Raw genomic sequence first — 16,981 nt, 5'->3', positions numbered from 1 at the left:
AAGAGGGAGGAATTACAAAGGACAGGGGGAAACTTTTAAGGGTGATGGATATGTTCATTATCTTAATGTGTGTGGTAATGGTTTCCTTAGAGGTACATATATGTCAAAATACATATTGTACACTTTAAATATGTGAAGTTTATTATATACCGGTTATACTTTAATAAAGCAGTGGTTCTCAAACATTTCCACTTCAGAACTCCCTTATACTCTTAAAAATTATTGATGACCTCAAAGAGGTTTGTTTCTGTAGGTTATAGCTATCAGTTTTTACCATATTAGAAATTTAAATGGAGACACTTTTTAATTTCTTACAATTTTTTTAAATTTTTATTTTTATTGAAGTATAGTTGATTTACAATATCATGTTAGTTTCAGGTGTACAGCACAGTAATTCAGTGAGATATATATATATATATATTCCTTTTCAGATTCTTTTCCCTTATAGGTTATTACAAAATTTTGAGTATAGTTCCCTGTGCTATACAGTAGGTCCTTGTTGGTTATCTTTTTTTTTTTTAATTTTTAAATTTTTTTGGCCATGCTGTGCAGCATGCAAGATCTTAGTCTCCCAACCAGGGATCAAACCTGTGCCCCCTGCATTGGAAGCACAGAGTCCTAACTGCTGGACCACCAGGGAATTCCCGGTTATCTGTTTTATATATAGTAGTGTGTATATGTTAATCCCAACTTTCTAACTTATCCCTCCCTGCAACCACCCCCAAACTGAGAAACTTTTAAAACATAATATACAAAATCAGTTGTGTTTCTGTACATCAGCAATGAATAATCCAAAATGAAATTGAAAAGATGATTCCATTTACAATAGCATCAAAGAAAATAAAATACTTAAGAATAAATTTAACCAAAAAAGTACAGAACTTGTTCTCTGAAAACTATAAACCATTGTTGAAATAAATTAAAGAAGTTCTAAATAATGGAAAGATATCCCATGTTCATGGATTGGAAGACTTAATATTGTTAATATCAGTTCCCCAAATTGATCTGTAGATTCAACATACTCCCTATATCACAGTCCCTGCTGGATTCCTTATGGAAATGGGCAAGCTAGTCCTAAAATTCATATGGAAATTTAAGGGACACAGAATAGGCAAAACAATCTTGAAAAGGAAGAAAAACATTCCCAATTTCAAAACTTACTACAAAGCTACAGTAAACAATGCAGTACTGGTATAAGGATAGAAATAAAGATCAATAGAATAGAATTGAGAGTCCAGAAATAAACCCATGTGCCAAGGATGCCAAGATGTCAAAGGTGCCAAGATGGTTTAATAGAATAGTCTTTTCAAGAAATGTGTTGGAACAACTGGATATCCGCAAGCAGAAGACTAAAGTGGGACCCCCTTCCTCAGACCATATACAGAACTAACTCCAAATGGGTCATATATCTAAATATAAGAGCTAAAACTATAAAAACTCTTAGAAGAAAACATAGTAAATTTTCTATAACCTTTGATTAGGCAATGATTCCTTAGATATGACACCAGAAGTAGAAGCAACAAAGGAAAAAATAAATTGGATTCATCAAAATTTAAAACTTTCCTTCTACAAACGATACCAAGAAAGTGAAAAGACAACCCACAGAATGTGAGAAAATATTTGCAAATCATAGATCTGATAAGAGACTTGTATCCAGAATATATAAAGAGTTCTTACAACTTAATAATATAAAGCAAATAACTCAATTAAAAATAAGCAAATGATCTGAATAGATATATCTCTAAAGAAGATATACAAATGGCCAATAAGCACATGAAAGGTGTTTGTCATTAGCCATCAGGGAAATATAAATGAAAACTATAATGACATACCACTTCACATCCACTAGGACGGCTGTAATCAAAAAGACAAATATCACAAGTGTTGGGGAGGATATGGAGAAATTGGAATCCTCATACATGGCTTGTGGGAATGTAGAATGGTGCAGCTGTTTTGGAAAACAGTCTGGTAGTTCCTTAAAAGGTTAAACATAGAAGAACCGTATGATCCAGTACTTTCACTCCTATGTATATACCCAAGAGAAATGAAAACATATGTCCACACAAAAACTTGTACATGATTGTTTGTAGCAGCATTATTCCTAATAACCAAAAAATAGAAACAACCCAAATGTCTATCAACTGGTAAGTAGATAAACAAAATGTGATATATCTATACAATGGAAAATTATTCAGCCATGAAAAGGAATGAAGTACTGATATATGCTACCACATAGATTAAGCTTGAAAACAGTATGCTAAATGGAAGAAGCTAGTCACAAAACATCACATATGTGTGATTCCATTAATATAAAATATCTGGATTAGGCAAATCTATAGAGACAGGAAGTGGATTAGCAGTTGCGTGGGGCTGGGAGGTTTGGGTGGAGGGTCAGGGGAGAGGAGGAAATACGGAGTAATGGCTGTTAGGTATAGGATTTCTTTTTAGAGTGATGAAAATATTCTAAAATTGATTGTGCTGATGGTTGCACAGCTCTGAATATATTAAAATCCATTGTATTGTACACTTTAAATGGGTGAATTATTTGTTATGTGAATTATATCTCAATGAAGCTGTTATTTAAAAAGAAGAAGGGACTTCCCTGGTTGTCCAGTGGTTAAGAATCCACCTTCCAATGCAGGGGACGCAGGTTTGATCCCTGGTTGGAGAACTAAGATCCCACATGCCACGGGACAATTGAGCCCACACACCATGACTAGAGAGCCTATGTGCCACAACTACAGAGCCCATGCACTCTGGAGCCCACGCGTGCCGCAGCTAGAGAGAAGCCTGTGCGCCGCAACAAAAGATCCTGCGTGCCACAACTAAGACCCAACTAAGCCAAAAATAAATAAATTAATTTTTTAAATAAATAAATAATTTAAAAAGTAAATTAGTTAATTAAAAAACAAAAAGAAGATGATTATTGCTGGGATCGAGTTCTTGAATACCATGCTAAGGAACTTGAAATTTGTTCTAAAGATAAAAAAAGAGAAGCCAAAGCTAGAAAGGAATGATAGTAATTGAATAGGTTAGTACATGTTGAATGCTTAGAACAGTGCTTGGCACATAATAAGGACTCCATAAATGTTGTTGTTATTGTTATTTCAGTTCTGTGTTTTTAAAAAATCACTGAGGCTATAATGTAGAGAATTTATAAAAGGGGAATGAATAAGACTGAAGACAGAATTATTCAGGAGATAATTATAATCCAAGCAATTGAGTCGATGAAGCCAGAACTGTGATAGTGGGGATGGATTTGCAGTACCATGTCAGGAGGGTGATTTGTTTGTTGTCACAAATTTATTGTTTGTTTTCTCATTGGTTGGGAATTTATTTTGCCCCCATTTATTCCTGATAGAAGCAGTACCACAAGAAGCAAGGCATCACGCCACGAAGAGCATGTGCAGAACATCCGCCGATTCCATGAATCCCTGCAGCAGGGAGAGGCAATCTTGCCAAGTGATGACAAACTGACCACATCACCCTTGTCCTCCCATACTTCCATTCTGACTTCTCTCAGGTGAGGCTCTCTGCTGAGTAAAGACACAGGGAACCATAGTGGAGCACAAGGTGAATGGGCAAAGGCAACCTGCAGTACTGCTTTCTATCAGCTACCACCGCTCCGGGATGTTTAGCAAGGGCTTTCGTGTATGTTAGCTTCGAAGTGGACCTGGAGCCTCACAGGATTCCTCACAGATGAATCTGTCTCAGCTTGGGGCCTTCCAGTCCTTCAGGGGACTATATTTCTGGTCCACCTATAAATATAGAAACTTTAGATTGGTCATCAGACTTCATAATAACCACTCTCACATCTACTCTACAATTTACAAAGCCTGATCCTGCCTACTGTCTCACTGTCTTTATCCTCACAACCACCGGATTCTTCCAGACCAGCATCTGTCCTGTTAATGCTTCCCTGTCTCTTTCTTAGTTTAGTCAGCATCTGAGCCAGAAAAGCACTGTGAGAATTGAAAGGACCATTAGAGATCATTTGGATCAGCCCCTGGATTACCTAGTAAGAAGTGTGGTGCAGTGGAAAGGACTTGGCTCCAGAGTCAGATAGACTTGATTTCCAATCCTGGCTCTGCCATTCCCAACAGAGGAGACAGCCATGTTGCCATTATATAATTATAACCATGTATGATAAGAGTCCCAGGTTTCCTGGCCAAGGGTACATGAAGGAATGAGTAACATTCTAGGTTGGTCATGGAAAGATATAAAGAAGTCACATTTGAACTGGTCTTTAAAGGAACAAGTCAACAAATATGAAGGGCATTCTGTGCAGAAAAAAAATGTGCTAAGGCCCAGGAGCATGAAACAATAAGCCCAGTTTGGGGAGACACCAGCAGTGCAGTTAGGGTGAGGCTGAGCATAAGATGTAGGGAGCAGGGCAAGTTGTGTGGGAGTCAGTTCTCAAAGGGCCTTGAATGTCAGGCCAAGAGTTTGCACTTTTACAACAGTGATTCTCAGATGGAAAGTGATGGGGCCGGGAGGAAGAGAATGTGTAAAGTTTGAGGAAACAAATATAAAAAAGGATTTTACTTTTTTTTTTTTTTTTTTTTTTTTAATTTATTTATTTTTGGCTGTGTTGGGTCTTCATTTCTGTGCGAGGGCCTTCTCTAGTTGTGGCAAGCGGGGGCCACCCTTCATCGCGGTGCGCGGGCCTCTCACTGTCGCGGCCTCTCTTGTTGCGGAGCACAGGCTCCAGACGCACAGGCCCAGTAGTTGTGGCTCACGGGCCCAATTGCTCTGCGGCATGTGGGATCTTCCCGGACCAGGGCTCGAACCCGTGTGCCCTGCATTGGCAGGCAGATTCTCAACCACTGCGCCACCAGGGAAGCCCAAGGATTTTACTTTTTAAAAAAACGAATCTATTATTTGATTTCATAAAACAAGCTCAGAATGAAAGATTGGCAAAATCTTTTTCGGTGGGACATGGGTTAGAAAGGACTGAGCAGTCGTGCTATAGACGGGGAAATTGCTCAAACTTATAAGGAAGTAATATGTTCAGATTCTCATTTTAAGAAGATGCTGGAGATTGGAGGCTAAGTAAAACCATCAACAGTGTGGCTGCATTTTATTGGACCATTCACATGGCATACTTTAGCACCCACTGAGGAAGGAGAGAAAGAAACTCTCCTTCACCCTAGAGCAGTTTCTCTCAACCTCAGCACTGTTGACATTTGGGCCAGATATTTTGCCTGTGGGGGCCTGTCCTGTGCATCCTAGGATATTTAGCAGCATCCCTGGTCTCTATCCACTAAATATTAGTAGCATCCCTCCCCCAGCTGTGACAACCAAAAATGTCTCCATACATTGCCGAATGTCCCCTTGGAGCTAAAACCATCAGGCTAAAAACCACTGCCCTGGAGGAGTGGTTCTCAAAATTTAGCGTGTGTCAGAATCACATGAAGAGCTTATTAAAACAGTTATTGCTGGGACCCACCCATACAGCTCTTGATTCAGTAGGTCTAGGATAGGGCCTGAGAGCTTGCGTTTCTAATGACTTCTCAGGTGACGCTGATGCTGCCAGTCCTAGAGCCAGGTTTTGAGAACCACTGCCGTAGACAAATTCCCTACGAAACAGATGAAACAAGATGATGTCAATTTTGCATTACTTCCTTGGGTTCATGGAGCCCTAAAGCAGTGTTTCATTTCAGTCACAGCAATCCTGTGAGGGCTGCAGGGCAAGTTTTACCAAACTTTTCCCACAAATGAGGAATTTGCAGCTAGGTGTTAATAGCTTCTATACCCAGAACCTCTGACAAGGCCAGTTGGGTTTGCATATTTTCTAAAGCTTCACCAAGTTGACATTTGTCTGCATGTTCCTGCTACAGGTATTTATCTATGTGGCATAAACCCAGATATAGACACCTAAGTAAATCCACTATGATTTGATAGAGTTGTGGCTTCTAGTGATAGAATAAGGATCAGCTTTGTCCTCTCATTTAATTTACGTTTGACTCTAAGATATGCAGACTGTTCTTAACAAAAGGATAGAAAGACTTTCTGTTTACTTCACAGTTATTTAGTGTCTGTGTTGTGCCAGTTGTGCTGGGCACACTGAGTATACTAGAGAAATAGAGAAGTTTGAGATATTATCTTCTATTACCAGACGCGCATGGCCTAGCTAGGGAAACTAAACTAACACATAATGAGAAAACTAAGGGAAAATCTAAGGCAGAAGGTTAGATGCCAAGAGTGAAGGAGTTTAAGGGAGAGGTGGCCTAATGACTTGGGACAATGGACTTTGAAAAGGAGAAATATGAGCTGCACCTTAAAAAGTGAATAGGACAGGGACAGAGCAGGGAGCAGCTTGAACTCGGGTTCTAGCCTGCAGGGGTGTGAGGCAGAAATGAACCCAGTTGGGACAGAGCCCATCTACTATAATGGAAAAAGCATAAGTCTTGGAGTTACAATTTCTGAGTAGCTGCATGCTACTACTTACCCTAGACAAATCACTTAAATTCTCTGACCTCACATTCCTTATTTGTAAAACAGTAATTACTGATCTCATCTGGTTGGATGAGAATTAAACAAGGTAATGTGTTTGAAAACATAAAACGTAAAATCCTATGCAAGTGAAGGTGGTAATAGTTGGTGTGATTTCTCTTCGGAGTAGTAAGAATGAATGTGCCCCCATTAAAGGTTTTTGAACAGAAGATTTTTTTTTTTTAATTAATTTATTTATTTATTTTTGGCTGTGTTGGGTCTTCGTTTCTATGCGAGGGCTTTCTCCAGTTGTGGCAAGCGGGGGCCACTCTTCATCGCGGTGCGTGGGCCTCTTACTATCGCGGCCTCTCTTGTTGCGGAGCACAAGCTCCAGACGCGCAGGCTCAGTAGTTGTGGCTCACGGGCCTAGTTGCTCCGCGGCATGTGGGATCCTCCCAGACCAGGGCTCGAACCCGTGTCCCCTGCATTGGCAGGCAGATTCTCAGCCACTGCGCCACCAGGGAAGCCCCCAGAAGATTTTTTTAAGGGTCATTTATTCACGTCTATTTATCCATTCAGCATTCATTTATTTTGTGCCAAGCACTATGCTGGGTGCAGTAGATATAAAGGAATCAGCACAGAGTTCACATCACATCAGGGGAAATTGATGTGAAACAAACAAATGATATGGTTGAAGAGTACAGAAAGAACTAGAGCACAGAGGAGCGGCCCTTAAACCAACTTAGAGAGTCAGGGAAGGCTTGCTGGAAGAGGTCACTTGCTTGAAGGATCAGGAATGGTTAAAAGGTAGCAGAGGTCAGTGCTAGCCCAGAGTAAGGGGAAGTGAGGATTGGAATGATGATAAGAATGGTTCCCTATAAGGAGGTAGAATACTTGCTGGACATCAGAAGAGGAATCCCATTAACCAGACAGAGAGGGAAAATGTTGTCCCCGGCAGTGGGATTGCAGTCAGAGAGGTGAAGGATGAATTGGTGGATTGGAGAGAGAGGGGCCCTGCTGTTAATAGACCAAGTGAGAGATGCTAAGGTCCTAGCTCAAGCAATGGAAGGTCAGGGGAACATAAAAGATGCTCATAATCCCAGTGAATGACCCTTTTTTCTTCTCCCCTTCTTCTTTTGCAGGAGGAATCTGAGTGAGCTAGATCAGATCCAGCGGTACTTCAGCCAGAAGCTCACCAAGCCTTTACTTCCCCTCAGTCCTCAGACCCATACTGCCATCTCGCAGTGCCAAGAGAGTCAGAGGGACCATCTTCGGCCAGGAGCCAGCAGCCTAGACCCCGAAAACCATTGCATCCTAGAGAAATCCAGTAACCTGGTGTTGCAAGTCAGCTCCTTAATCACGGGTATGGCTCAGGGCCGCTCTTGTTGAGGAGTTATGGTCATGGGTGCTTATTCAAAAAGCATTTGAATGTGTGCCTTCAGACAAGTCTTTATGGCAAATAGAGACCAACAGCTTTCACCATCTCTCTTACTTACTTATTTACTGTCTTCCTTTTGAAAGGAGAGACGTAGTAGCGTGGCATTGGAACGTGTGCAATGGAAAGAACATGGGACTGAGAGGCAGGGGACCCGAGTTGAATCCTTGGTGGGTTTGTGGCACAGACTTACTGTTTGACTCTGAGCATACCCTTTCTCTTCTTGAGCTTCAGTTTCCCCAACCAGAAAAAGAGGGGAATGGATTAGATGAGTTCTTCAGTGGCAGTTCGTGAACTCGTGCCACTCTATTTTCGGAAAAACTCAACTACAAACATATTTCAGATTTTAATTCTCAGAGGCCAGAAGACTGCATTTTTATCAAGCACCCCAGATGATTCTAGGTGTAGGTGGTCCATAGTCTACCCTTTGAAAAGCCCCCTTAACTGGTGGTTCTCACTTTGACTGTATTGATATCATTGAGGGAGCTTTTTTTTTTTTTCTTGGCCACACCGCTATCGTAGCTTCCTGACCAGGGATTGAACCCGGGCCCTTAGCAGTGAAAGCACGGAGTCCTAACCACTGGACTGCCAGGGAATTCCCGGGATCATTTTTCTCAAGCAGAATGTGTAGATTCTACACAGGGATGAATAAGTTCAGTTTTTTCTCTTTAAAGGGAAAAAAAGCCACCATGGTTGATATTAGGCACAAACCTTCCTACCCTCTTCTCCCAGATACCTAACCTGTTGGTAGCCAGGACCACAGAAGTGTACTCTGTGTTTGACTTCCACTTGCTTGGAAATAATCAGTCAACTGTTTATTGAGCACCAGCTGTGCCAGGCATTATTGTGTCACTAGTTCTGGCAGGATACAGTGGTGGACAAGACAGGCATTTCATCAAGCATGCATGCTGTAGTCAACCAAAGAAGCTGCCCCCCAGAAAGAAAGCATAAGAGCAAAACAGAGGGAGGCTTGTTTGGGGTGGAGGTGAGAGTGGATAAGGAGAATCCCTTTAAAGGTCATATTAAAAGAGGAGAGTGAGGAGAATCAAAGGCTTGAAGCCGAAGGGCCTTGAAGGCAAGCTTAGGAGTTTAATCTTTATCCTGGAAGAAAAGGGGGAGTTCTAAGCAAGGGGATGACAGAAGGAGAACTGATTTTCACAAGGAGAGGATGACTTTTGAAAGGAGTTACTGAATGCCTATATATGTGCTACACAATGTATGCCCATTTATCTCATATATTTTTCACCATAACGCTGTGAAAAAGGTGGTGTTTTATCACATTTTAAAGATAAACAGACTCAGGATAGTTTGCTCGTAACCACAAAATTGACAAGTGACAGTAGAGATTTGAACCCAAGACTGACTGGCTACAAAGCCTGTGCTCTTTCCAGCACACGATGTTGCCTCCATTTTCTTCACAAATCTCCACAGCCTTATCATTTGGGTGATGGGTATTTCTTTGCTTTTATTTTCCAAATAAAATAGTTCTAATAACTATCATCAAATAGGTAAATAAGTGGATTCTCATTTTGGTTTTTAATATAGGTAATTACTGAAGTAAATGGAAGCATGAACATTCCCACCAGGACTCCCAGCTCCCAAGAATTCCTGAGCATGAGCAGATAGTCTCTGAAAGTGTTTCCACAGACGTAACCACAGCTATAAATGGATTAGATTTTGGTCCTCTGATATTAGAATAAAATGCTAGAAATTGTACTGCCTTGAATATAGTTTCACTGACTCTTGGGGGCAAATTAACTATTATCTTTAAGGTTTGTTCAAAGGTCTGATTGCAAGACTACATCTGAAACTAGAAGCTAATGTGGGAAAGTTGAGTGGTCTGTGGCCCTACCTTGTAGTAAGAGTGATATCTGTTACTGTTTAGATCTGCAGACTATCACCCGGAACTCTCAAGGATCTTTGCGTTCTCACCAAGCGAGGAGTAGAAGCAGAGAAGTCACCACCCTCCCAGATGCTCAGGACACAGTAGCCATGGAAGAACGAAGCACAACTCCAGACCTGCCATTGGCAAGAGCTCCAGATGAGGGCAGAAACTCCCCACTTCCCTCTACTCTTGAAGAGACTTCAAGTGGAAGAGGAATGCTTCATGAGGCCCTGGGGCACACGGTACCCATCACAAGAATGCAGAGCAGTGAGGACACCAAGGCAGGCCCGGCCTACAGTGATGAGGACTATGAAGAAGACATCATTGAGCCCAGGACCCTCAATGAGATCACCACCGTGACAGACAAAACTAGCCCTTGGTCCAGTTTCATGTCAGATGCAAGTGAGATCATCAGCCCTCAGCCTGATGAGGGGCAGAGGGAAGGCCCCTCTTGTCCTTCAGAGCCTTTCCCCAGAGAGGAGCTCAAGGTCAGAAGTAACTTTCTGTCCAGCCCAGAAAGGACTGTTAACCCCCACTTGCATAGGCAGGGCTCTCCTAGCCACAGTATTGTTCCTTGTGAGGGTGTGGCCTGTAAGGCCAGGGTTGGAGAGCCTGCCTCAGCAGGCCCTCAGCTCAGCTCCCATGTGACACTCTCAGGAGCCCAACAGAGCAAAACCTGTGTTGGGTGGCACTCACCAAAGGCAGACCAGGACCAGGAGCCCAAGCCAGAGGCCCAGGCTGAGAAGGAAGTGGTCTCCGATGAGCTAAGTGACTCTGCTGATAGCTCTGAGAAGCTCCCTCTACACCCAGCCTCCCAGAGCAGAAGGGAAAACCATAAGCAGCCACCCATCAACTGCCCTGACATCAGGCACAAGCAGGAGACATCTGGGTCAGAGGTGTCCACGAAGCAGAGCATCCTCCTGTATCCTTTGGTGTTTCCCCCAGGTAGCCCCTTAAGCCATCTCTAGGCATTTTGGGTGCTGGTGCTTAGGCCAGCCGCATGAGCGTGAGCAGTGGCCCCCCTCATAGAATGCACTCAGGGGCGTGGGGAGCCCCTTCCTGCTGAAGACTTACCTGTACTGATCAGGTGCTACGATTCTACCATTATCATCAGGCCTCTGAAGCATAATGCTTTGAACTGGGTTTAGATGTTGGTAGTACATTCATTAGCCTATCCTAGCCTGATTTATCTGATTAATCTCTGGGTATTTTACACCTGAAGGCAAGGTTCTGCATCTAAGGAATGAGACCATTAATCTCAGCTGCAATTCCAGGGGAGGGTGTAGAGAAAGAAGAGTCCTACCACGGATTGAGCATTTACCATGTGCCAGGCACTTTACGTACATTTTGCATTCGGTCACACAAGTCTTTAAAGTTGGTATCATTTCTATTTTGCATGTAACGAAATGGAGACTTAGAGTTTTAGTGACTTGCCTAATTAATTTTTTTTAAAGGCAAGTGATGGGGCCAAGGGGAGGGGAAAGTGGGCACTGTTGAAATGGTCTTACCCAAGCCCCCCCCCAGGATGGCAGTGTTGATGGGGAGAGGGGCATCTGACATTCCCCCTCTTCCTCCTTTGAAATGCAGATGGGCATGTTATGGGGAAAGGAAACCACTTGGGACCATCAGTAGCCCTCACATCTGTAGCCTAACCAGCTGATCATATCAGCTCACCTGATATCCCAACAATAAGCAGGGGTTATTGCAGGGCTGGTGGGTGAAGCAGGCTGCCTTTGTAGTGCTTTGCAGTTCTTTCTCCACTAGAAATCAGGGGGCCTGACTTTGACCATTTGGACCCAGCTCTTACTACTTGTGTAACGTCAAGCATATAGTTTAACCTTTCTGAGCCTCAATTTCTTCACCTATAAGATGGAGGTAGTAATCCCTTACCCACCAGACTGTACACTCGCAGGTAGGTCAAGGACCTTGTCTTTCTCCATGTCCCCAGACATGACACACAGAAAGGATCAGTAAATATAGATTGAAATGAGCTATCAGTTTCACAGGATTCTTGAGAAACTCAAATGAGTGGGAACATTTGTACATACCACACAGATGTGATTCTTGATGCAAGGCAGAGAGAAACCTGAGCGTAGGGGGTATGGGCTCAGGAGAGGCTTAAAGCGTGAAATGGCTGGAGGCTGAGCACTGAAAGCAGAGTGCCTCGGTGTTCTTTCCTGGCCTCGTTCTTCCTGGCTTCTGATGTTTCTGCCTCTACAGTCGATTTAGTTGTGCTCAGAATTTATGGTCAGTGGAGGAGCAGTCACATGTGCCAGGTCCTAAGGGCACTGCTTTGATTCGGGCCTTCCCAACTGCTCATTTCTTTCAAAAAGTGAGTATTGCCAGGCCCGGTGCTGTGTAATGAGGATAGAGATTTGAATCAGCCCTTACCTCGAGAAGTTCCCATTATGAGGTAGGAGACAGGTAATGACAGTAACAGTAAATAGGCAGTGATAAATAGCCTTTGTTGTTCTAAGGCATGGACAAAATGCTAGGGAACAAGAGGAGGAAGCTGCCATAACTCTGTTTGGAGGTACCCCAGAAAGAGAGCCAGTAGAGCTGGACCTCAAAGATGAATAGCCATTCTGTAGGCAGGGACAAGAACGTTGTAGTCACAGCGAACTGTGTGCGCAGAGGTGTAGCCACTTGAAGGAGCCTGGCCTGTGGGCAGAAGTCACTGTGGTTAGAGCCCCCGGATAAGAGGGGTGGTGAGGGGTGAAGCTGGGCTGGATCTTAAGGGGCCTTTTATATCTGGCTAAGGTACTTGGACTCTGTCTTGTTAGCAGATTAAACTTCAGTTTCCTTATCTTTAAATAAATAAGTAATAACAGTAGTTTTCTTGTGGGGTTGTTGTGAAAATTAAATTAACAATGTAAACTACCTAGCATAGTGCCTGGTACGTAAATAGTGTTCAGTAAATGTTAAGCAAGCATATGATTGGTCATATTTACATATTAGAAAATTCTCCCAGTGCCTTGTAGAGGGTGGATTAGGTCAGGAGAGACCAGAAGCAAGGAGACCAGGTAGGAAACTTGCAGTAATAATGAAAGATGAAGAAAGTCTGACCTAAAGCATAGACTGCTTTATGATGAGGAAAAGGAGGAGGGATCTGAGAGGATTAGATAGGGGCAGGGGATGAGAAAGAGGAAAACAGAAAGTATGACTGAGAGATTTCTGTCACAAGTTAGGTCATTTACTAGGTAAGAAATAGCACATAAAGAGAGACAGTTTGGAGGGAAGAGGCAGATTGCTGTTTTGCACATGTGCCTGTGAGACATCCAGGAGGAAATGCAGGCCTGGAGTTCAGGATGAGATCAGCTATGAAGGTAGATATCTCTGGAAACAGACAAGAACAGCAAGGAGACAGAGAAAGGGAGAGCCACACAAGACAGAGCCCTGAGGATCACCAGTACGTGAGGGCGAGGGGAGCAGACGCGCCCACAGAGGAGGTGGAGGAGAGCCAGTGAGAGAGATGGGAGCAGCAGGGTTTCGGGGAGTGGTGGTCAGCACCCTGATGCTTAAGACGTCCAGCACAATGTGGACTGACATGTATTCGCTGGCTTTAGCATTAGGAGGACAGTGCAGAGGTGGGGATGGAAAGTAGATTTCAGTAGGTGTGAGGGAACCAGTGGTGACTTTTCCCCCTCAACTGGGGAGACAGGAAGGGCTGACATTTACTGAGTACATGCTATGTGTCAGGCACCATTCTAAGCACTTTGTATATATAATGTCATTTAATTCTCAAAAGGTACAATTATTATATCCATCTTACAGGTGAAGGAACAAGCACAAAGTGTGAACTTTTGTGAAGGTACCATCTAAGTGACAGAGGTTACTGTTGGAGCAGGACCCTTAGAAAGACAGGTGGTGCTGGGCTGAGCAGGGGAGTTTGGTGTTTCAGCACACCCTGGGCACCTCACAGCCAAGCTGACTGTCAGGCTGAGAGTCCTCAGCAGTCAGAGCGGCAACAGCAAATAGGCCTTTTACCTCACCGGGGTCTCTGAGGAAGGCTGAGGTCAAAGGGCTCTTTCCCTCCAGGATCTCCAACTCCGTCCCCACCTCTCTGTAGAAAAATCAGGTACTTGAGCCAAAGCAGGAAATGATGCATTTCATTCGTTCAGTAGATATTTATTGAACATTTATTGTGTCTCAGGTACTATGCTAGGTGACAGGAATATAGTATGAAAAAGAGCTCATCTTTGCCCTCCTCGAGTTCAAAGTCTAGCATGGAAGAACAGTGATAGACCAATTTGCATCAGAACCATACTTAGCTTATTGAACAGAAACAAATAGACCATCAAAACAGTCCCCTCCTTCCCCTCCCAAACTGAATCATTGCTTTGACTGAACAAATTTGTGGAACACTGTGTTCTCAACACAGTACTGGGTACCTCCAGAGGATATGGAGAAGTGCAAGATACAGCGCCCGACTTCTAGGGCTCACGTCCAGGTGGTGGATCAGCTGTGCCTACTTATGCAGAGCCCTCGTTTCGGGATGTGAGCACAGAACACCCAGGAGGACAGGCCCTCCTTCAATGCCAGGCAGCACCTTCCAGCCTAAGATGCTGCCCTGGAGCCACCTTCCCACCCCTACCCTGTCTGTCAGGTTTTGGCCAGCAGGTCCTCGGCAAGTATCATCCAGTGCTTGCTACCTGCCAGCCTCATGGGGCTCTAGGGAAGTAGTGAGGTGACTGAAGGAAATACACCACCTCTGCCTTTGAGAAGCTTAGGGAATATTGAGGGAAACAAATTGAGAATCATATCAGACCAAATAAGCATTAGCCTGTGTTTCAGACTGGGCTCTAGACTAGGAAAGGAGGGGTCACTGTGGCTGAGACTTAGAGGAGGCTTCCAGGAGGACGCAGGATCTGAAGTGACCCATAAAGTATAGACCAGTTTGTTAGGAGTTGCAGGGCCTTCCAGGCAGAGGGAACCACTTGAGCAAAGGATTCATGGGCAGGAATAAATTGGAAGGAAACAAAGGGGTGGTAGAGGTCAGAGGAGATGCTGGTCTGGGGAAGATTTCTAGGTATTTGTGTCCCTTAACTACCTTTATAGCCCAGAGCCCATTGTGGTGCCCAACTTCTTTTTACCTCCCCAGCAGTTGGAGGCCTCCCTGCGGATGCTCTCTCTCTCTACAGCTTTGCCACCACCAGCCACAGCAGATCAGGTAAGAGGACACCTGGCCGACCTCCTGTTTCCTATAGAGTCGTCATCTCTTTCATGAAAGCATACAGAATGCAGAGTGGCCCCGGCCATGCTCCTGGAAAGGCAGCAGCAGTGGTCACTCTCCAAGCTTGTGCTGAGCATATCCTGTGGGCCCAGCAGTGGGAGGAGCTCGGGAAAAGTGAGGCAGAGCAAATGTGTTAAGAGCAAGGGCGTCATCAGCTGAGGTAGAAGAAATAGCACAGAAGTGTAAAAACAGGACTCAGCTAAGAAGCGCATACTGAGTGCTGTGGGAGCTCCAACTAAGCAAAGATGGGTTTGAATGGAGGAAGCTTCAAACAGGAGATGCCACCTCGGGAGACCGTGGCAGATGAGTAAGGTCTGGATGAAGAGAGTAACAGAGTGTTAGACCTATTTGTTGTTTACAGAATACCTCATAACTATTCGTCATGCAGCTGAGTTAGGTGGTTGGAACCTTGGTGCAAATCCTAGCTGTGCCCTCTTCTGCCTTGACACAGCACCAGACCTTTCTCACAGGTGGCATGGAAATAATATCTGCTTCTCTAATCATTCAGCATATATTTACCGAGTACCTGTGCTGTATCAGGCATTGTGCTAGGTGCTGAGCATGCAGTAGTAAATAAGGCAAATTCCCTGTCTTAACGGAGTACAAACAGTAAACAAAAAATATTTACAAATTGTGATGAGTCCTAGATGCTCTGAGAAAGAACAGGCTTTCCCTGAGGAAGCAGTGTTTAAGCTGAAAACGATGATCATGGTGGTGCTTGCCAGGTACCCAGCACTGTTTGAAGCACTTTAGGTTAACTCCTTTAATTCAGCAACCTGATGAAGTACATACTTTTATCCCTATTTTAAGATGAGAAAACCGAGGCACAAAGAGATTAAGTAACTTGCCTCACACAGGTAGTTAAGTGGTAGAACCAGAATTGGAACCCAAGTAGTCTGGTTTCAAAATCTGTGTTTCTAACTACTGTGCTATATGGAGGAGGAGACACAAAGCCCCTGCCTCATGGAGCTTTTATTTTATTTTATTTTTAATTCCCTTTTTTATTACTTGGGCACGCAGTTTATAAGAGTAAATGAAATCTTGGAGTAAATTTCTATTGGTTGTACAGTTGCAGTGGTTAGGCTCATCTCATCTCACCAACAGTCCAATGAAGACTTTTTTTCTTTTTATTTAATTTTTATTTTATATTGAATTATTGTTGGGGTTTTTTTTAATGTATTTTTATTTATTTATTTATTTATTTATTTATTGGCTGCGTTGGGTCTTGGTTGCTGTGTGCGGACTTTCTCTAGTTGCGGCAAGTGGGGGCTATTCGTTGTGGTGCGCGGGCTTCTCATCACGGTGGCTTCTCTTGTCGCGAAGCACGGGCTCCAGGCATGCGGGCTTAGTTACCCCGTGGCATGTGGGATCTTCCCGGACCAGGGATTGAACCCGTGTCTTGTGCATTGTCAGGCAGAGTCTAAACCACTGCGCCACCAGGGAAGTCCCTATATTGAAGTATTGTTGATTTAAAATGTTAGTTTCAGGTGTACAGCAAACTGAGTCAGTAATACATATACACATATCCATATTTTTTCAGATTCTTTTCCCATGTAGGTTATTATAGAATATTGAGTAGAGTTCCCTGTGCTATACAGTAGGTCCTTATGGATTATCCATTTTTGGTTTTCGGGGTTTTTAAAAATATTTATTTATTTATTTGGCTGTGCCAGGTCTTAGTTTCAGCACACAGGATCTTCATTGCTGCGTGCAGGATCTTTTAGTTGAGGCATGCGGGATCTTTAGTTGCGGCATGTGAGATCTTTAGTTGCGGCATGTGAACTCTTAGTTGTGGCATGTGGGATCTAGTTCCCTGACCAGGAATTGAATCTGGGCCCCCTGCATTGGGAGCACAGAGTCTTAGCCACTGGACCACCAGGGAAGTCCCGATTATCCATTTTATGTATAGTAGTGTGTGTACGTTAATCCCAAATTCCTAATTTACCCCTCCCCCTCCCACTTTTCCCCTCTGGGAACCATAAATTTGTTTTTG

General features: G+C 43.6%; 1 protein-coding gene across 5 annotated transcripts in view; it reads left to right on the top strand.

Moving 5' to 3' along the window:
- C2CD3 (C2 domain containing 3 centriole elongation regulator) overlaps positions 1-16,981 on the top strand; it is a 125,949-nt gene that overhangs the window by 95,301 nt on the left and 13,667 nt on the right. For 3 of the 5 annotated variants that reach the window (XM_082343130.1, XM_082343126.1, XM_082343128.1), the window contains exons 29-32: positions 3,362-3,523; positions 7,578-7,798; positions 9,756-10,677; positions 14,814-14,925. In XM_082343130.1, coding sequence (XP_082199256.1) covers positions 3,362-3,523; positions 7,578-7,798; positions 9,756-10,677; positions 14,814-14,925 — 1,417 coding nt within the window. The other 2 variants (XM_082343127.1, XM_082343129.1) reach the window with 2 other exon arrangements.

The sequence above is a fragment of the Balaenoptera borealis genome (assembly GCF_965194805.1).
Source record: "Balaenoptera borealis genome assembly, chromosome: 11".
NCBI classification, from domain to species: domain Eukaryota; kingdom Metazoa; phylum Chordata; class Mammalia; order Artiodactyla; family Balaenopteridae; genus Balaenoptera; species Balaenoptera borealis.
Note: the sequence above shows the minus strand (reverse complement) of the source record. Positions and strands in the feature narration are given on the sequence as shown.